Genomic DNA, 23,276 nt, shown 5'->3' with positions numbered 1-23,276 from the left:
GTTTCCAAATTACTTTGGTTTTGTACAGTTATCTGTCTTACAGATTGTTGTTTTTCAGGTTATCAGAGTTAAAAGTTGCCTCTTCTTACTATGATAACATTTGTACTTTTTAATTATTCAAACGTCTGCTGAAAGATCATGAAAAAGTATTCTTGAAGCAAAGCAGCATATTGCCAAAATAGTCATGTGGCAACTCATGATCATTCTAAAAAAGTATTTGTGGCAACTAGGTATGCATGTGTTAGTATACATCTGTGTACATTAATTGTATGCAGCCAAGTTTATGCAATTCTCATGTTTTTTAGGCGAAAGACAGCATCTCAAACCTGAAGCTCAAAATGACTCATTCTTTTATTAGTCTTCATCCACTCCCTCACTACAGTGGATCCTATGGCTGCTTTTGACAAATATATTTTTAAAATTTAAAGTGATAAAAATGGTTTGTTTTCTGGTATTAGATATTCAAAAAGAACTGCTGCATAAAAAAATAATTTCCACATGTGCATTATTTTTATGCATAAAGTAATTTTTGTTTTGTATTCGTGTTTTTGCATATTTTAATGTTAGAATTCCTTTAGCATGGTCATTTTCGTATTTAAAGTAAAGGCTAAGATAGTCCTGGATATAATGTATGTGATGTTATTTCTTTAGTTTTTAATGGGTAATATATATAAAAAAGTATTTTGCAGCGTGGTGCATAGCCGCCATCTCTGTGGGTTTTTCATCATATTTTCCAATCTCCTAGTCTGTAATTTTTAGCCTTTACAAATGAAGTTGTTTCCCAGCAATAAATTTCATTTATTATGAAACAGAATTATTATTTCATTTATGATGAAACTTGTCTGATAGAAATGCATTCATGTTATAAATAAAGATTAGTTGTATTAAACTGAATCTGATCATATACACATACTTATGAATATCATAATTCATTAAAGAAACTATTCAAAACATTCAAGTACCGTTAGAACTTCTTAAATGGTCTTACAAAGAATGATTATGTGACTTTACGACTAAAGTACGTTTTATTGACATACAGTCTACTTAAATACTTGTAATAGGTAATCAAGAATCAGTTAAGTAAGTCGGTAAATATTTGTAATACAGTAAAATTTTTTCAATTAATCAAAATTTCCTTTTTTTGGTCCATCAGTTATCAAATACCAGCATTAAAATTATATATGAAATAATGATTTTGCATTTAATGGCGAACATATTTTAATTTATGAAAGACTATCTAAATCTTTCCTCTGTATTTAAGGTATTTACAAAATGCATATTTTAAAACCTGCTGCTAAAGAAATTAACTATGTGTAAGTATATATTCTTAATAAAAATAAAATACATTAAATGTTTACTATTTTTCTTTTTCCACTGCATGATAAAATTTAAAAATGGTTTTCTTCTGTTGTAAGCATTTGTTTATCTTCTTGAGAAAAAATTCACTTTGAAAATTAAAAACAAAGATTGATTGTTTCATTTGTTTTTGAGAATATGCCAAAATTTTAGATTTTTCTGAGATCTATTGCTACATTGTGATGCTTTCATCATTTCCATTGTAGTCATGATATATGTTAGTGTATTTTAGATCATAATTGTTGTATTGTCAGCTAAATTTGGGCAATATGATGTAATTGCATTCTTTCAAAATGTTATACTGCTACTGAATTAAGAATATGTTTGCCGAAAAGTGATTGAAAGATTTGTTTTAGCCCAGAGAGGTGTTACCCCAGAAGGGCTATTAGTCTCAAAACAGCATTTTGCGTCAAATAACTTTTCTAACTATTGCCAACAGATATTATCACCCTGTTTTATATTTAAGGAAATTAAATAATGAAGAATCTACATAAATGTGTGTATATTTCTCACATTGCGAAAAAAACGACTGTACCTAGAGCCATTAGATTTTGAATAACGTAATCCTCCACTAGAAGCTGGTCACTTGGAAGCCAGAGTTTTAATTTGCTGTATGATCTATTTCATATTTTGTAAAACTTTAATGAATTTTTGATTAAAATACTCAGTGATTTCAAGGACATGACTGTACCTAGAGCCATTAGATTTTGAATAACATAATCCTCCATTTGGAAGACCGAATTTTAATTTTCTGTATTATCTATTTCATATTTTGTAAAACGTTAACGAATTTTTGATTAAAATACTCGGTGATTTCAAAGCAAGCAGTGGCAACACTGTACGGAATAAAACTTTTATACCTACAGCACACGAGACTGTCTTTTAGAATAGACAAAATTCTAAAGATATGCTGTTTTTAAATATCTTTAGAGCAAATGCTCTTGAAATGTGTATGTAGGTGTGAATGAGAAAAAAAAATTAAAATTAATTTAAACTCTTTTTATTAAAATTAAATTTAAACTCTTTTTAAAAAAAATTAAACTTAAAATTAGTTTTGTTTTTAATTTACTAAAATGAATACTTTTACAGGCAAGTAAAATCCATAAATTTTTTGTTGTATGATTTGAATGATGTTGCATAAGTCACAATAGCATACAGACAGCTAGTTTAATCAATGGAAAAAAAAAAAACTACACTAAACTATGAATGCATTTTGCCTTTTCATACTTAATGGGAGCCCACCAGCGGCCGAGCGGTAAAGTCACTGAACACTGGTAGTTCGGTCCGAGGTTCGAATCCCGCGAACGGGCTGGCTGCATGGGTGTTTTCTTGTTTTTCCCCATGTGTAACATGTATACGAGTCAGTTTCCCTTAGAAAGTCCTCCACGAAGGCATCCCTCCCAATAAGCAGATAGCCCTCGAGGCTTGTCATAATCACACAAACAAACATACTTAATGGAGATATCAATCTTCATTCATTATTCATGAAAAGGAACAATGGAAGCTTAGTTTTCCCATCCTGCCATATTTTGTATGCATGCAAGAAAATACAGAATTTTACAATACAATTTTCACTAGAATACTTTTATTGGAAGAAATATATTTAATATCCTGCCATATACTAGATTAACATCTGACTGGAAACCATGTTATGCACCTAATGGGTAAATATTATCCAAGAATCAAAAGCATATATTGATGTAAAAAGCTATCAGAACAGTTATATTTTAGGAATATAAGATACATATATTTAATAAATGAATTCTGCTTAAAAGAGAATAATTTTGACACTTATCAACTACTATTAAAGGAAGAATTATAAAAATAGGTAATAAAAATATTGATCTATCATAGAATGCTTTTTGTTAAACTTCACATGTTTTTAACAAAGTTTCTATTTGATTAAATGTTTAGTTTATTTAATTAATTTTTTATGCAATTGAATCTGAAAAGAGATTGTTAACTTTGTCATAAGGATAGTGTGCATAAAGAGATTGTTAATTTTGTCATAAGAATAGTGTGCATAAATATTGTAAGCAATATAAATAAAGTCTGTGGAATATTCTAATTTCTTAAATTATAAAAAGAGAAAAGTTTCACAGTACTTCCTTAGAATTATATTATGCATTTTTGCGTATATCGCGAAGGAAGTTATTTGCATTGTGACTGCCATAGCCATCTATCTCCCCCTTAAAATTCTAAGATGACGTTTAAAAAAATATGTTGGTATAAAAATGGACTTTGTATTTTTTGCTTAATATACTTTGTAATTTTTATAAAGATTAGGAATCATGAAGTAAGTATTTATATACAGTTGAAATAAGAGATACAAGCTAAGCCAGTGGTCTCAAATTGCCAAAAGCACAATTTGAAAGCAGCTGACGAACCAGAAGATTTTTTTAACAAAATTTTACATTTTTAACAAAACAAAAATGTGAATTAAATTGTTAAATTAACTTACTGAATATTTATTAATATGCATGTAAACAATAATAACCCAAATGAAAAATTCTCAATTTATATTTATTTCCTGTTTGAAATCTAAAGGTTGATATCTGCAAGAAATTTGTATTGGTTACATTTTATAATTCAAATACACTGGCAGTTAAATTTTAGATTGATATTTATTTCAAATAATTCCAATATGTTGAATTACCATTAAATAACTTATTTTTAACCTTAACTGGAAATTTCAGGCTACTATAAGCTGTCAGCTAGCAAACTAAATTTACTGACAGTATGAACATAAGAAATTTTCCGGTCTTACCTTAGTCAGTGGCTTGCCACACAGTCGTACAATAACACCAGTCACGTGCAATAAACTCAGTCCATATCTTTGTCTCTGAAAGCCCATATTTGCAACAAGTACATGTAGCAAGCACCAGACCACATAATTGAAATGTACTCGCAGGCTGCATAAAATTGCCTCAGGGATCACGAGTTTGAGACCACTGACTTAAGCTGCCTTTATCATGTTTCACAGTATAATTTATTATGCTTTTTTCATTAAAGACAGAAAATAATTTAGAAGTTTTAATTTTTTAACCAGATATCAATTTATTGTTTTCTTTAGTTTTTGTTTCTGGTTGCTTACCAGTTAGTAAATTTCTAATAAACAATTCCATTCACCATCAGTTTTTAAGGTTTAAGTATTACAATTTTGGTTTTACTACTGTCACTTAAATTAGTTCCTCAAATTTAAGTGTGATAAGTTTGGAGCCTTTTAATAATTGTAATGAAAAACAAAGTGGTGCTTTTATTAGTATTTTTAAAACACTGAATATGCACAGGATTACATGTAAATAATCTTAACTGGCTGATAAAAACAAGTGGTGCATGAAACTTATTAGTGAAGAGGCTTTATTATTTTGTATAGTAAAGGTTACTCATAGCCACTCCATTTCCTTTACACCTCCACAGTATCAATATGTGATTTCATTTTGCATTTTACTTTACTTAAAAAATAGCATGACTTACATAAAACTTTTTAGTATTTTTTATTCCATTTTAAAAAGTATGGCTGAAAGCAAATGCAGAAAATAAATGAGTAAATATACACATAAAGGTATTAATGTAAACTTTATTTGAATATAATTTATTTTTAGAAGCTTAAATGTAAAAAAGAACTAGAAATGTAATAACAGCTTTATAACTAATAATTAATGATACATTATTTACATGTTTGTGATTAGCAAAAACACCATATGCTAAGTCAAGGTTCAAGGCACTTCAAAAGTAAATATGCTTTTACAAGTAGAGGAAGCGTTTTCTTCATTCTTCTGTAATCAAAAAAAAGGTAGACTTTAGAATAAGATTTAAAATTAGAGAAGTTATATTTTAAATGCAAACTTCAGTTTGAAACTAGAAGATATTTTATATGCTAATTAATACTTCATATCAATCAAAATATTTCATATCATACCATAATTGTTTTTATTAAAATACAGACAAAGACCACTGACAAAAAAAGATATTTCTTGTAACTGGACTTATGTTAATAATTCAGGTAAAAATAAATAATTTATAACATGATAAACATGGAGCTAAAAATGAAATGAAGGTTATTGAAGAAAATTACTGCATGAAAAGGCATTTTAAGCTTCAACCTCTCATGCATTTTGCTTTTTGTTAATTTGTATAGAACTTCTCCAATCACAGTTTTAGTGATGAGTTTTTTACAAGAACATTGTAAATGTATTTAAATGTATTTATACTAGGTGAAATATGTATGTCTCTGTCTGCTCTGTATGTGAAGTTATTTATCATAAAATCATCACATTATTTCTTGCCATGGAAGAAAGAAAATGGTAGTACCAGAAATAAATATATTATTGCCTATTATACCATAGTATCTTTAATATACCTTTAGAATTTTAATATTGTTTGTCAGATAGTATTGGGACCAGTGTAGCCATATCAGGCAGTAACTTTTTTAATTTTAGGTAGGAACCGGGTGGCAAAAAAATTGGGATCTCGGAGTTTGCAACAGAAGGCCTACCTCCAGCCCTGGATAGTATATTATTATTAGGTTAATCATAATTTGATAATTCTTAGTAATAACAGATTTGCTCATAGATTATCTGACATTTAATCAGCTCTTTAACTGTTACTTACAAATATCAGTATCATTAGTTATATTTCTCAATCTTTTGGATAAAAATAAAGAAAATAAATCATAATTTGGATAATCTCCAAAGTTGCTTTAAGAAGTTCAAATGTGACACAATGAGTTTGTAAAGTCAATAGATTTTTTGAAGTAGGAAAGGTGAAAAATCAGCAATGTTCGCACCTGGATTCAAACTCCGAACCTCCTGACTGCACACTGGATGTGTTTCCAATTACACTATAAAGGCATACAATAAGGAGGGGCAAAACTCCTTACAAGGTATATATGCAAATGATTCATACATTCTTAAATTGTTATAATAAGATTTTTATTATTAGATCCAGAAAGTTGTAAATTGTATCATTTGAAAGTATGATATCTAAGGATATTTAATGTGATTCTGTAACCAAACTCATCCCATTATGCTGTTAATATGTCATTATAAATTCTGTAATAATTTGAACATTTAATGTGTTGGTGTCTAAACTGAAAATTTTGATTTAATATCACCCACTTGGGCACTGTCCAAACTGAATCTTCATTTGCACTTCTATGTACCTAGCTTTAAAAATGAAGAGGCCACCTTCATCTATAAGGTAAGCCCTTAACTTATTTTCAAGCATATTTATAATTTTTACACTGTAATTATATTCATATTAGTAAAATGGGAACACATTAAAAAAATACTGCACTTAATGGCTAAAACAGTATTGTACATGTTGGGTGTCCTAGAGCATGAATGAGAGATGTGATGGGATTAACACATTGAAGCATCAACCCTATCACATGCTAGATAACGACTTTTCACTGGAACTGTAAGCCATACTCTAAGTGTTTCTGCCTCACATACTGGTCTCAAATCAACTGAACTGATGATGATCAGAACTTTGGAAATTGCATGTATGTTTCTCAACTATACTTAAAATGTTCGTGATTTAGCAATTTTTCTTCAGACTGTGCAAGAGCCATAAAAAATTGTAGGTGATTAGCCAAAAATTATGCAGTATTTATAGAACTCATTCAAAAGCAAAATCTTTAAATCATCTTTGCAACAACATTTTCCCACTAGAGCCTGTGGATGTCTCTGAAATATATATACAGTCAAAAGTCTTTAATCCGGACTCGTCGGCACTTCGGCGATTCTGGATTATCAATTTTTCCGGATTGTAGATCATCAGTTTAAATCTGGTAAGATGGCATGCAGAAATTATAAAATTAAAAATATGAAACCGTAATTTATGAAATAAAAAGCAATTATGACCTAAAGGATATCAAAATTTACAAAAAAATAGCTTAATATTTATTTGTTTACTTTATTAAACATTTCTTTCAACACGCGCATGCGTAAAGCATGCATTACGCATAGTCGAAATTAGAAAATTGTGACCAGAAAACTATTTGATGTGTACTCGTGATATTTATAATGACAAGAAATTTGATTTAAATCTTATCAAAGATGGAATACACCGAGATGAAATACTACATTTAGTAAGGAATTATAAGCTGAATAAAATAAAGATAAGGGTAGTGCTGACAGATCAACTTCCAGTTCATTGCGTGCTGCGACGTTCCCCACCCCCACCCCCGCGGAGCAGCGTGAAATTGATAAACAGATTTTGGAATGATTAGAGAAACAAAGGATATGCCTTTATCCATTTTTTGCAGCAATTCCACTTTTTGTTTGATGGACATCGGAACATGCTTTCGCTTTGTAGATCCTTTGGTAGCTCCGGAATCGGAAATTCTTTTTGACACAATCGAAAGTTCAAGCTTACGTTTATAAAATTGGTATAACATTTTACAAAAAATAATAAGCCGGATCCAATTAGAAGATTAAGGAACAACGCAATCTGCAACATTAACTGAAATAGATAATTAGATAATTTTAGCTTAGCTTATACCATCCGTTATACATTAAACGTGCATGCATAAATGTATTATGCGCACATGCATATGTGCGCGAACTCCTATGCACAGAAAGTTTGTAGCTTTGAGGTCCGGATTATGGGTATCCAGATTAACGACTTTTGACTGTATATATTCTTCACTATATTTTATAAGTTCAATCAGCATTGTATTGTATTCTTCACCTTTTTCCATTTAGAAAAACTAGTGATGATTAAGACAACATGATAAACAGGCTTGAAAAAAGACTAGCTCCAAAAATGCAAGGCACTTAACATTGACATTTGTAGACGTGCAAGAATTCCTGTTGTGACTAAAAATGTTGGAAGTTGGGAGTGACTTGCAAATGGAATTATATAATCACCCATCATTTTCAATCTTAAGATTAAAGGTGGAGGAGGGGCAAGAAGAAACTTAAACCTTTTCACTATTGGAAAAGTAGTTACTAGTATGTTACTAGAATGAGTTTCCATGCCATTAGTGCATATCCTTTATGTTAAGTGCCTTGCATTTTTGGAACTGTCATCGTGTCCATGTAAATCACAAGAGAATTTTGTTGAAAAAGCAGAGGGCTATTATAGAATACTTATATAAATAGCATCGACAACTTAACGTGGTGGGAGCATGTGCAATGTACATTTTAAAGGTTTAAAATGATTCATGTTATTATACTGGCTACTGTTACTTAAATTATTTCATAATGCATCACTTTGTATATCATAGCCTATATCTGTATTAACCAGCACTGAAAACAAGGTGATGTTACTATATAGATGAAAGCTACTTAATAGTAGAAATAAAGAAGTAATTTGCTTTAACAAGGTGTATTTATTAGTTAATTTAATTATTACTATGAGGACTTAAGAATAAAGACAATATTGATGATGCCTCATTCGGTATTTTAACATAAATTTAATAATAAATTATCAGTTTGAGTTTTTTATTGGCAATTATGAAATAATGATAGATATAATTTAGTATGTTTGAATGTGATATAAGAATACTTTCACATTCCAGCATTAGTCAGAAGTTAATGGGATTCATATAACCTATCATTTTTGCAGCAAATAATGTATCTTCGTAATTTATTTTTTCGTGCAGATATATAAGGAGAGAGTGTTTTCCAATGAATTTTAATTTGTTATTAATAGAGTTTTTAGTGTTTCATCCTCATCTTGTGATGTTTTTGTTAGCAGTGTGATTTAGCCACATAATTGTGTCATAAATATATGTGCACTAGTCTTCAATTCTCTAAACAATATGCATTCTACAGGCACATATATCTATCATATGAAAAAGTATTTCATAGTCTTTTTGTGTTGAACCAATTGTACCAATTCAATATGTTGATGCCCACCAGCGGCCGAGCGGTAAAGTCGCTGAACACTGGTAGTTCGGTCCGAGGTTCGAATCCCGCGAACGGGCTGGCTGCATGGGTGTTTTCGTGGTTTTCCCCATGTGTAGCGTGTATACGAGCCAGTTTCCCTTAGAAAGTCCTCCACAAAAGGCATCCCTCCCCTTAGGCAGATAGCCCTAGTGTGCTTTGCCATAATTAAATACAATTCAAATTCAATATGTTGATGGTTGCTAGATGTAATAACTGCTAGCCAGAATGAAGCAATTGGTGGATGTTGGATATAACTGGCACTAATCATGAAAGGGTTAGTCATATGCTTAATATTTTATTTTGCTTTTCTCAGAATATTAGCAGAATTACTGCCAGCCAACTTCTACTAGTTGAAGCCTTTTTGCTAATCAGAAGCTAAGAAACACTGCTGTTCATTTCCATTATGATTCTGATAAGCAACTGAGTCTTTGCCAGAAGTAGAATTGCAACAATTTGTAAAATATTCTCATCATTTCATTTGAAACTACTAAAAAATTCCATACAGAAACTTTTCACAATCATAGCTTTCTGTTTAGTTAATTACTAAAAGGTACAAAATTTAATGCTCATGTGCTATTCAACAAAGGCTCTTTTTTCATATATCAGCAACCATGAAACATCTGATTAGGATTACCAGGACATACAGAACTGACCAAGTAACATAACTGAAGGGGGTAGCACAGAGAGGTCAGGAATTGCAGTAGATCTGCTATACATATGCATTCTCTATGCACTCATTCTTCTAAACTTTTAGATCCTATCATGTTACTTTCAATTACATACCTTCCTGTAAAATTTATTTATTGTACTGTTCTACAAAGATAGCATTGTATATTCCTCCAGTATTTTAAGCATGTTTATATGCTTTTTTGATTGTTTAATTTTGAGTTTAAGCAGTATTTAATAAATAAATAAATACTTATAAACTTTTAACACTCGTGCTTTTAAATTAAATTTTATAACTTTTATACAATTTACTTCTGATTCATAGATTACAGTTTTATATCTTATAATCTTAATATTTAAATACTATATTTACATGCATATTCCCCTCCCCCCCCCAGTTTTTTTCCAAATATGATTTAGAAGTTTCTGTTTTATGATAACATTGTACAATACATGCACAAATAGGAAATTATTTTGTGTGAATAAAGCAAATATTATTGAAACTGGTAAGTCCTTGTAAATACACAAACATAACATATTAAAAAGCACACATACAAACATGTCTTTATGTGTACTTTTCAATGTGCTATGTTTAACATTTATCCCATCTCTTCAGAAATAGTTATACACTGCATATTTTTCCCTTCTAATTTTCAAGTGGTATAACTAGAAAAGAGGGGGAATATGTGAATAAATATAGTATATAATTGTGAGAAGTAACTCCTAATTGCTTGAAATCACTATATCAAGTGAAATAAAAGTAATTATTTATTTTATAAAAACCATAAACAACTCACCAAACTTTCTCGACATAATTTCCTGGGAAAATGCCAAATACTCCAGTTCGTACAGATGTTCCTAGGTACCATCCATCATCACACATTTCCATTACACAAATGGTATCACCTTCCTGAAGTTCCAGCTCATCAGAATTTTGAGGGCTATAACTGTAAATAGCTCGATACCTAGAAAATATGAGTTGCAATTTTTTATAGCATATAAATGACATTAATAAACAAGTTTCTTATAACTGAGAAAATATAGTTAGGGAATGCGATATCTATTCTTACACACCCTGCTTATTGCAAAATCAAATAAAATGAAAGTATCAACATAATTTTTAAATGCATTGTATAAAGCAGGAAAATTTTCATAATGCCAGATTTTTAGTAAATGAAAATGTATGCATTTATAATTAATGTACACTAAATGCCAAAGCATAATAATTAGTACTAATCATAAACTTCATGAGATTCTTTAATTTTCTACAAAATACAGCACAGTTATTCATATTGATTAATGACCAAACCAATAATGACTTGATTAGAATGAAGATTATCACTTTGGTTTAAAAAATGTCACAAATTTCTACTTTGTAATATAGTACAATAAATTGAAGAAAAAATATCTTTACACTATATGCAGACATCAAGAGAATATTCAAATCATTTACACCAGTAATTCCACTTAAAAGTAGAATAGGTTGTTTTGAGTATAGGAATTGTCTGCTTCCTCATTGTTCTTTTGTATGGGGGGCTTTACTATGCCTCATTGAGAAAACAGCAATAGTTTGGGCAAGTTTCTGAGTCTGATGAAAGAATTATTATTAATTACACAGATTTCAGATTATCTTTCCAAGAAGTAGTGCTCATTTTAGATAAAATCAGGCCATAGTAATGGGAATGTAAAAATTTGTAAGTTCTGAAGGAGAGGAAAAAAAAAAGACCAAAAATAACAACCATGTTAGTCTTATCGCAGAAGTCAAATAACACGAATCAGTGTAATATTAATTTTGCAGGAATAGTTTCAATGGTTTAACTGCAGAACCATCTTCCTCAGCTGCCTAAGTTTAAATGAACAAAATACAGTGATAAGATAAGAAATTATTAACCAAGCAGTTAGAAAATTCTCATCTCGACACATCAAAAGGCACTCTCTTGTTTTAGGAGAAAGAACTATGTTGATTAGCTATAAAATTGCGCTTATTTTACAGTAATTTAACTTTCAGGTCATTTTTTCTCCTGTCTAAAATTCCCAGTTCCATACTTAAGGATCCCATTCTGGATATGAATTCCTGTGGTATTTACATGATTCCTTGCCAATGTGGTTTAATTTACATTGGTCAAACTAATAGAGCCATATTAAAAAACATGAGAAATATGTTAGAAAAAAGTAAAGAAATTCTCTGTTGTCCAGCAGTACTGGTCCAAAAATCACACTTTTAATATTTCTGCAGCCAAAATTATTCAAAAAACATCTTCCATTGGTGAATTAGATTTTATTGAGACGTTTTACATTCAAAAAAATCTTCCTCTTCTAGTCAACCGTATTTCCAATCCATCTTTACCTTCAGCTTTTAATGAAATTATGTTTTAGTTTTCTTGTTTCATCAATAGATGGTGCCAGTAGCTTAACTCCTGTCTAGACAATCTTAGCTTATCTTATCACCATACTTATCTCGTTCATTTGCACTTAGGCAGCTGAGGAAAATGACTAGTCTTGCAAAATTTACAAATATTATGCTGATTCTTGTTGTTTGACTTCTCCAATAATCCTTATCTTATCACCATACTTATCTTGTTCATTTGCACTTAGGCAGCTGAGGAAAATGGTTCTATAGTTAAATCATCAAAACTAGTCTTGTAAAATTTACAAATATTATGCTGATTCTTGTTGTTTGACTTCTCCAATAATCATTATTCAACGTGCCATTTTAACCTAAATTACAGTAGTCTTGTCCGAACAAGAAGGTAGGCACATAGCAATGACAGATTGCTCAGCAACATCATGATGGTAGCACAAGAATTAATATTAAACAACTTGTGTAAAGGAATCTTTGCAAGGCACTCATTGATAGGATTATCAGCAACTACAGGCATATGCGGCTTGTATGTTGAATGCAAGATACAGACAAATGTATAATATCTTTTCAAACCAATCTCATTTCTGCCTACAGCACTGCAGTGATTGCATCCAAGCCTAGCAGATACCAATGACAGATCTCATACTATTGGATTATGCATCACCATACAAATCTGCCATCTAAAATTATGATTTGGGGTGCCACTGAATTTTACTCCTGCACCTCCCTAATATGTATTGCTGACATACTTAATAGCTACCACTACACATCTGAAGTTTGATTTTGTGCTCCTGTCTTACTTTCAAGATCTGCCAGTGGCCCCGTTTCAGCAGTTAAATACATGACAGGCAATATTTAATAATACTTTACTGCTAACTAGGTCCCATTATTGCTTTGACCCACATATTTTCCTGACATGTCATCCATCAAATATGTCTTGGTTGATGGCTGGCGAATAAGTGTCCCAGCATTACAGCACCTGCATCTGGTGAACTTTGACAGCATAGACTAACATACTCCAAGCTCAAGCGTAAAGACGCTTTCTTTAAATGTAAAGGCTATATAAAATGCTCTTTTCTTCATGATCTATAAGTCAAATGATCAGTTTACTCTCGTTTTTTGTTCTTCATGATGCAGCATTTTAGATGGTACGTATTTTTATTTTGTTGCATTTAATTTTAGATATTGGAATGTAGTTGTAATGAAAGATTAGAAATAACTGATTGCAAGTTTATCATAGTAGTGTATTAAAATTTTAATTAAAAAAATACAATTTTACCCCTTATATGTCTAATTTCAGTTATCAAAAGTTTATAGCAGAAAAAAAAAAATACATTAGATTATTATTTGAACAAAGTGCACAAGCGATATCTAACTAAGGTAAAGGATGCTTTAGTGGGAAAATTTCAAATGGAAACTAGCTTGAATTCAGTTACACATGCAAAAAACCATGAAAGGTAACTATGCAGCTAGCCTGTTTACCCGAGTTTACGCTACTAGTATTCAATAGTTTTAATTCCTTGGCTGCTGGTGGGACTGATAAAAAAGGATGCAGTTTAAATGCATACTACGTGACAACTGGCCTTAATAATGAAATCAAGAGCTCAAGCATAAATAAAAAGCTGCAATCTTCCCAGCAGTTTCAGGACTATAAACATCTGCATGCTGGTTTCAGTTGGTAAATGAAGATAGTCATTATGAGCTCCAATGTATGTTGTGTACTTGCAGATCATCCTTCATATTCATATGTTTAGCTCACAATTTGCTCAGTAGCTATACATACACCAACAACTATGATTATTAGTAGTCAGAGAGTACTTGGCTCATCTTTGTTTCTATAACCGGACTTCTCCATTAAATTTCCCTCCACTCTACTTTTAGCATTCTATCTGTTGTATATGCTGGGTTATCCACACTACTTTTCTCATTGCTCTGTTGTAAAAAGAATGAGTTTTACTTTTACCATCCCTTGAGATAATGTAATATACACTTAATCTAAGATTAGTATAATATACTCTTTTCTCTCACTTTCTTTTGCAGATTATGCTTGAAGCTGTAAATACTTTTAAATTTTCTTTGTGGAATGTCTTACTGATACAACTCACTCCCCCTCACCAGAATACAGAATTACTTTTCACATTATACAGTATTAGGGAGAAGGAAATATTTTGCTATACAGTTTCATTTGTAATATACCAATACTATATTTGGGTAGATTTAGGAGAAAAAAAGCAACTATAGGCTTCAAAAAAGAAATTCTTTTCAGTGTTTTCTTAGAAAAATTATTAAATTTGAATGCAGGAATTTGAAATAGAACTGTTATTTCATGAAGTTTTGATGAGTACTGCTTTTTAGTTTTTATTGTAGCTTTTGTTGTTATACCATAAAATGCTTGTTTATTTTTTATTTAATGATACCCTAAATATTTATTAAGCTCTTTTTTTATAATGTATGTTGTAGGATTCAAAAGTTTCCGGACTGAGTCTATAACATAAGAATTTTTTGCAATAGTGTGACTACGAGAACGTTTTTGTGTTACTACGTGCCCCTTTTCTAAAAGTGGTTTGTCCCAAATCACATGGTCGAAAGCTTGCGGCAACGGCATTTTTTATAGACAGGTGCATTTAGTAACTTGCGATAGAAATAAATGGCGTCAGTTGGGCAGAGAATCAATATCAAATTTTGTGTTCCCTACGGAACGAGTGCTACAGAGACTTTTGCCAAAGATGACGAATGCTTTGGCTGTCCCATGATTTTCCACACTGATGAAAACATCAAAAAGATGTCTACAGCAGTACGTGCAAACAGGCAGCAGACAATCTGCCAAATAGCAGAATCAGTCGGGATATCAGAGGCCACATGTCAGCGGATACTGATCTTAACATGCATAGGGTGTGTCAACACTTTGTTCCCCGCATGTTAAACGTAGACCAAAAGGGAATTCGAATGGAAATGGCAGGAGACTTGATCTCGGCTGTTGACAAAGATCCTTCACTACTTAGCAGAATTGTTACAGGAGATAAGAAATGGTGTTTTTTGTATGACCTGCAAACCAAGAGAGCATCAGCAACGTGAAAATCACCACAATCTCCATGGAAGCAGAAATTCCGCCAAGATCGCTCTAAAGGAAAAGTCATGCTAGAGGTATTCTTCGATATCCAGGACATTGTGCATCTGGAATTTATCCCTGAAGGACGCACTGTGAACAAAGAACTCTACATCGAAATCCTGCGTCCTTTGCGTAAGTTGATCCAGAAGAAGAGACCAAAAATGTGGGCTCAGTAGTCATGGGTGCTGTTGCATGACAACACTCCTGCTCACCGATCCCTACTCATAAATGACTTTCTTGCAAAAATGAAAACAGCAGTTTTGCCTCATCCTTCTTACTCACCTGATCTCGCACCCTGCGATTTCTTCCTATTTCTTGAACTGGCAAGATGCTTTCAGGGTCGTCGATTTCCATCCTTAGGTGAAATTAAATGTGCATCACAAGTTGAATTAAAGGACATGGCTAAAAATGTATTTCAGATATGCTTCGATGAACTTTACAGATGCTGGTATAAGTGTGCTGTTGCATAAGGGTCTTATATCAAAGGAAGATGTGTTTCTGCAATTTAATTCATATTTTTTATGTTATAGACTCAGTCTGGGATTTTTGAATCCTACCTCGTATAAAGCATGATTCTATCCTGATTTTGAACCTGAAATACAACTAAATTTGCTCTATTTTGAAGATTATTTACTAAAAAACATAAATGTAGAAATTACAAGATAGAACTAATTTCATATTTTTGAAAATATCATTTTAAAAATGGTTTTAATACTTACATGACTGGTTCAACAAGACAACTGCCTTTTCTGCCCCTCTGAAATTTCTCCCTTCCCTCTGTTACCTAAAGAATATATTTTATACAATAAGAATTATGAATAATTGGTTCAGAATTAATAGGATTATTAAAATTTACAATACATAGAATTTGCCAATGGAAAAATAATTTTTAGTTTTCCATATATTTGTTTAGAAAATTAGTATGTTATTCCTAAAAATGTCTATTAAAAAAGAATGACCTTAAATAATTATTATAATGACCTTTATGATAATTATTCTAACTTCATTATTATAACCATTCTAACTTTGAATAATTATTCAACAAATTACATAACTAGATTTCATTATTATAACTAGAAAAGCAATTGAAAATGCATTATTATATTTAAGAATAGAGATAAATTCATAAATATAAAGTAAAATGTGCTTCAGATTCCAGTTGTAACTTCAGAAAGTATTTTCTTTTATTATTAATAAGTAATAACATTACATATGTACAATTTTTTAGATTAAATATAAAAATATACTTTTTTGAAAAATAATTACCTTTTTAATATAGATTAGCATACACATGCTATTAAACAGTTGACCAATGAAAGATATTTCTCTTAACAAAAAATCGTCCCCCTATAATATTGCAAAATTTGGCAGCTGAAACTATTGTGTTTCATTCTGAGAAAGTTCCATTATATAACTGTATATATAAAAGTCCTTAAGCAGCCTTTATTTTTGCAAATACTGAGTGTAGACATTTTTTTCCAACTACAAAAAATATTTTAATTTATGCAATTACTCTTTTTTTTTTTTTTTTCATTTCATTTCCAAATTGAAGAATCAGTTTTGTAAAAATTTTTAAATATAATTTTTATAGGTTCTCCAGTTTTTATACTTATATTCAGTATAATTATACAATCATTATAAAAAATAATGATTTTCTGGCATCATATACTATATAGACCCACTTAATAGTGCTGGATGGTTAAGCAAAATCAAAAATTAGTCTAGATATCATAATAAATCAACTAACTATATTCTAATGTCGTGCACTTATATATATTACTTCACAAAAGGAAACAGATACTTTGTACATGAAAATCACACTATTTCCAGAAACCGTACAGTTACTTGGCTGCTTGGAGCAAGATTTGAACCCTGTGGAGAATGTGTGTGTAACTGCCACTTTGTATAATGAAAACCTAGGAGATTTCTGTCCTGCACAGGAACACAACATCACATCAACAAATTTGAATTAAAAGTTATTTTATAATGCCTCACAAGAAATACACTCTGTTGAAAAAAAAAAAAAAAAAAATGCACCCAGAAATGAGCCCCACAACTATGACACTCAGATAATATAGTGTTTAAGTAGATAAACAAATGATCGAAAACTTTAGTGAAAAAAGCTTTTATTTACGAGTAGCAATACAAAGAATGTAAAAATCAATAGGTAGTAAAGCCACCCCTGTCAGCTATACAAGCTGATATTTGGTTGGACATGGGAGTCTATTAAGTTGCCAATTTCTCAGTGATAGATTGGGCCACAAATAAAGCACTGATCAGCAAATTAGGATTATTTGTATATGGTTGAATTTTCCTGCTCAACATCTGGAGACCTGGCTGGCCAGTAGAGGACACTAAAACATCGAAGGCATAGTTGGGAAAGTTGTGCTGTATGTCACTGAGCATTGTCTTGCTGGAAACAGAGCCTGAGGACTTGCTAGCATAGGCAGTATAATCGACTTCAAAATGTCAACATACCTGCCAGCAGTCAAAGTACCTCTCAGCACAACTAATGGTGAATAGCTGTTCCAGCTGATCTCTCCCCAGACTGTCATATCCTCTTTCAAGCTATATGCTGCTCAGTAACAAATGGTACATTGGACTGCTCACCTCCCAGATATGTATGCGGCTGTCATCAGCATTGACAGAAAAGCATGATTTGTTGCTGAAGATCACATTTCTCCAATTAGACACTGTCTAGCTTGAGCAAGAGTGATACCATATAAGATGACACTGCTTATGGTGGAGTGTCAATGGCAAGCACCTTAATGGATATCGAGATCCGAGCCCAGCATTGCACATTCTTCTGTGAATCATATCCCTGGATATCCAGAAATCCCTATGACTTATGGCACTTAATCACAAATGGCATTGAATCAATGATAATGTAACTGCTGGTGCAGACATAGCAGCTCTTCTAACTGCACAATCATCTGACACATTCATTGATGGCCGGGAACGAGCCACTATGGCTGCTGACTGTGCCTTCGCCTTCATTCCAACAATGGACAATGACCATACTGCTTCGATCAATATGCTGACCAATTCAATCAACCAGCCTCTTTTAGCCCTATGATGGATCAGCATAGTTGTAAATACTTGTCACTCGCCACACCTGCCCTTTTAATTTCTACCAGCTGCATGCTTCAGGCACACGTTGTATAGCTCCACAGTGCTGACTGATGCTGAAAGTTTAATCATTTACACAACTTGCCAAACCACATTTGCATGCCATGTTTCGTAATTGTGGCTCGATTTTTTCTGGGTGCATATATTTTTTTTGCAACAGAAGGTATATGTTAATAATTAATTTAATATTCTAAATTTTATTTTATATTATGTTTATGGATTAATTGCTTTTGATTTTGTAATTTTCTTAAAATTTTATATTAAAACTTAGGAACAGGGAAAAAAGCTTTTATTTATCAAAATATTTTTAAATATGGTTAAAATAAGGATAACAATTAATGTATATATAATTGCATATAAAATAGAGTAATATTACATTTATAACATTTAAAAAAAAATTGGTACTTTTCCGTTTCGCCGGCGCAAATCTCGCCAAGCAGACTTTGTTGGCGACAACATACAGTATACACATAAAAATGTTAATTCTAAGAATTTTTTTTTTATTTTGAAGGCATAAACATTTTAATATGGTTTAAAATTTTGTAAAAAGCCAATAAATAAAGACAATAAATTTGTAAAAAGACATTAATTTAAGAATTTACTATGATTTCATGGTTCAAAATCCTGATTCGCCGGTTCGTATCACGTGACCCCAAGTGATCTCATCTCACGTAAACTACGCTACTAAAATCTAATTCGCTCAGTAATTATCTACATTAATTTCAAGTTAAATCTTAATTTGGAATACAAGTTTAAATGCAAGAATTATTTTAATTCGTACGAATAGCTTACTCAGAACTTATGTAAAACTGCAGTGCTTTACTTCGCTAGTGCATTCTCATTAGAATTGATGAATTTAACACTTGATTTCGCCTTCGGATGAGCGGTGTAATTGCGTTCTAATTGACTTAGAACTAATTGACTTATTACCGTGAATTGTCTTAGGGGATAAAATTTAAATATCGTGTAAAAATTCTATATGCCAGTATTGAAAGAAACAATCTGATAAGAAATGGCTTCAACTTGTTTTGAAACTGAGGCGTAAAAGGTTACCAGCGAAGATATTTCGTCTGGCATCAGTTAAACCATTATTGGCGACTTTATCGTTTGCGCCGGCAAAACGGAAAAGTACCAAAAAATTAAATAACTTAGCAAAATCCCTCAATTTTTTTTTAGTCCAAAGGGGCTTTGTCCTTGACAGACCATTGTTTTCGTTTTGCGATTTTGCAAAGAAAACTTTAAAAGGCTGTATCACTTTTCAAATCATTGCCACCAAATACTATCGCCCTGTATTATATTTGAAAAAATTAAATAATGAAGAAACTGCATAAATGTATGTATGTTTCTCGTATTGTGATAAAACAACAGTACCTAGAGATATCCAGTTTTGAATGACATAATCCTATTGCAAATATGGGCATCTGAAAGCCCAAATTTGAAATTAGGAATTTGTTTTATTATCGATTTCATATTTTGTAAAACTTTAACAAATTTTTTATTAACAAACTTAATGATCTAAAAGCAAGCAATGGCAAAACTCTACGGGGGAAAAAACCTTTTTATTTACAGTGTGCGGAACTGTGTATCAGAAATTCTAAAGATATGCTCATTTTAAAATTATTTTGCGACATTGCTGTTGAACTGAATTTTATGGTTTAAGTGCAAAGAACATGATATGTAATAAATAAAGGTAACACAGAAAACATTTTAAAAATGCCCATGCCCCTTTGGATGTAATTTAAAATCTGAAACCTTTCCGATTTTTTTAATAATGTATTACAGTAAAAATTCTACATGTAAATTGTGAAAAATGAATAATAATATTTTATCTTGAAATCTCTTAAAAAGTTAACATGATTTTTTATATGAATCTTAAATATTTCATTACTACTCAAAAAAAAGTTATATATATTTGAAATACTCCAAGAAGAAAATTTTATTGAATCTTACTGAGATAGGACTTGGTGTGCTTGCAGAATAAGGTGAAGGAGGATTAGAACTTGATTTTAGCAATTTATCATTGACTGCAGAATTACACCTGTAATGCACGAATGTTTTTACAAAATGCATGCAAAACACATTTATCAACACTATAAACATAAAATTATCAGAAAGTGATACAAATACGGAGAAATATAAGAACCTAGACATACTTAATAATTTCAAGTTTTAACTAGCTTCAAGTTAAGTTTTATAACTAGAATTCTATTCAAAATTTTAAATGTGTTATAGAGAGCTGGAAATCACTTTATAATTTATTATTAAGTTATTCCCAATGACAATATAAATATTAAAAAAATATTTGGATTAATATCAGTTTTTGAAGCATAGTTTTATTTGAAGATAAATTTCAGAACTTAATGTGCAATATAGTTTGTTTTAATATAATCCAAGTGACTGGCTGTATGATTGAGATTTTTAGGAATAACTTTTATGAATGGCATGAATAATAACTTCTAAAATAAAGGGGAAAAAAGAATAATCATATTTAGAGGTAATTTGGCAGAAATGACAAAAACAGTGTTTCAAATGTATATATAATTAAAGCATAATATCACTAATATTATTTTTAAAGTATATTTTAGAAAATTCAAAATAAAGACCTAAAGCAACCAAAATTTTAATACAACAATAAATTTTGGAGTAAACTTGCTGCAATATGAAGGGTAATTCCCTCAAAACTGATAGCTTTATTTAAAAAGAGAAGTAAAAAAGAAACTAATACGAACCTAAGTTGATTTTTGTTAATTTTTTTTTACTCCTTAGATCCTAGCATCTGCAATTTAGCAACAAAGTAAGCTCATATTTCCATTACCCGGTTTAAATGAAATTGATAGTTTCTATAAAACTAATACCAGGCTAAAATTGAATTTTGCTTAATTTCATTACTTGATGCTGCTGTATGTCTCTTCTGTACAGTCTAAAAAATGCCTATCAAGATGATTGTTATATATTTATTTCCTGCTGATTATTTTTATCTCAAACATGGAAAGCTGATCTTTTAGGTATAAGTACTTTAAAATTTTTCCAATATATGTTTATAGCTAAGCCTAAAATTATTCATATTATTTAGTACAGTCAAAAGTCTTTAATCCGGACATCCATAATCCGGAATGATCTATAATCCGGACTTCAAAGCTACAAACTTTTTGCATATGCGTCAACGCATTAATGTGTTGACGCATGCGCATAATACCTTTATGCATGTGCTTATGCATTGACGCATGCACGTTTAATGTATAACGAACGGTATAAGCTAAGCTAAAATTATCTAATTATCTATTTCAGTTAATGTTGCAGATTGCGTTGTTCCTTAATCTTCTAATTGAATCTGGCTTATTATTTTTTGCAGACTGTTAGAGCAATTTTACAAAATAAAGCTTGAACTTTCGATTATGTCAAAAAGAATTTCCGATTCTGGAGTTGCGAAAGCATGTTTCGATGTCCATCAAACAAAAAGTGGATAAAGGCATATCCTTTGTTTCTCTAACCATTCCGAAATCTGTTTATCAATTTCACGCTGCTCTGCGGGGAGGGGGAGACATCGCGGCACCCAATGAACTGGAAGTTCATCTGTCAGCACTATCCTTATCTTCATGGCAGATGTTTTTATTTTATTCAGCTTATAATTCCTTACTAAATGTAGTATTTCATCTTGATGTACTCCGTCTTTGATATAATTTAAATCAAATTCCTTGTCATTATAAATATCACGAATACACATCAAATAGTTTTCTGGTTGTAATTTTCTAATTTCAACTAAACCTAATGTATGCTTTATGCATGCGCGCGTTGAAGAAATGTTTAATAAAGTAAACAAAATAATATTAAGCTTTTTTTTTTTGTAAATTTTGATACCCTTTAGATCATAATTGCTCTTTATTTCATAAATTATGGTTCATATTTTTAATTTTATAATTTCTGCATGCCATCTTGCCAGATTTAAATTGATGATCTATAATTCGGAAAAACCAATAATCCGGAATCGCCGAAGTCCCGATTAAAGATTTTGACTGTATTATGTACTCATATAGAAAAAAAGGAGGTTTAAAAACATCTGTATAGAACAATATTGTTATAGGAGAATTTCCTAAATGATCTTACAAAAGCATTTCAGGCAGTGGCAAAAATTTTTAAGTCATTATAAGCCTAGATACATGTTATAATAATTTATATATCATTTCATAACATTATTTCAAAATTGTAACTGCCCGCCAGCAGTAAAGCTAGCGGTAACACTGGTTGTTTGGTCTGGGGTTTGAATCACGACAAATGGGCTAACTGCATAGGCATTTTCATCGTTTTCCTAATATGTAACATGTATATGAGCCAGTTTCTCTTAGAAAGCCCTCCACGAAGGCATCTTTCCCTTTAGGCAGATAGCCATTGAATACTAATACTTTGCCATGATTAAATAAACTAAAACATAATTGTACTTTATGTCATTCTGCAGTAATTAACTGAATGTCCATTAAATATGATTATAAAAGATAAATATTGTATCTCAACATTAATGTATTGTCCTTTTGTATAAAAAAATACATATTTTCTTTCTTTTATGAACCAACTGAAAAAGTCTCACCTGGAAGAATTTGAATATGATTTTGGAGATAACGAGTTCACATCTGCAAGAAAATTGAATTTAATAATTAAACAAATTAATTTCAAAAACTTTTACCAAAGATTCAAAAATTAACTCAGAAAATAAGCTTACACACACACACACACATATATATAAATATATATATATATGTAA

At 30.9% G+C, this 23,276-nt stretch overlaps 1 protein-coding gene across 7 annotated transcripts in view; it reads right to left on the bottom strand.

Moving 5' to 3' along the window:
* Nucleotides 1–4,916: 4,916 nt before the first annotated feature.
* The window catches only part of LOC118203215 (uncharacterized), a 216,513-nt gene continuing 198,153 nt past the window's right edge, over nucleotides 4,917–23,276 (bottom strand). For 6 of the 7 annotated variants that reach the window (XM_085824172.1, XM_085824168.1, XM_085824169.1 and 3 more), the window contains 5 exons: nucleotides 23,103–23,145; nucleotides 20,471–20,558; nucleotides 16,111–16,175; nucleotides 10,718–10,885; nucleotides 4,917–5,135 (listed from right to left, as the gene is read on the bottom strand). In XM_085824172.1, coding sequence (XP_085680298.1) covers nucleotide 5,135; nucleotides 10,718–10,885; nucleotides 16,111–16,175; nucleotides 20,471–20,558; nucleotides 23,103–23,145 — 365 coding nt within the window. In that variant the 3' untranslated portion in view covers nucleotides 4,917–5,134. Of the gene's footprint in view, nucleotides 5,136–10,717; nucleotides 10,886–16,110; nucleotides 16,176–20,470; nucleotides 20,559–23,102; nucleotides 23,146–23,276 lie in introns of those variants that run through there. The other variant, XR_015043104.1, reaches the window with a different exon arrangement.

Source organism: Stegodyphus dumicola, chromosome 9 (genome assembly GCF_044657685.1).
Source record: "Stegodyphus dumicola isolate Sdum_Otavi_A_Nest chromosome 9, ASM4465768v1".
Lineage (NCBI taxonomy): Eukaryota > Metazoa > Arthropoda > Arachnida > Araneae > Eresidae > Stegodyphus > Stegodyphus dumicola.
Note: the sequence above shows the minus strand (reverse complement) of the source record. Positions and strands in the feature narration are given on the sequence as shown.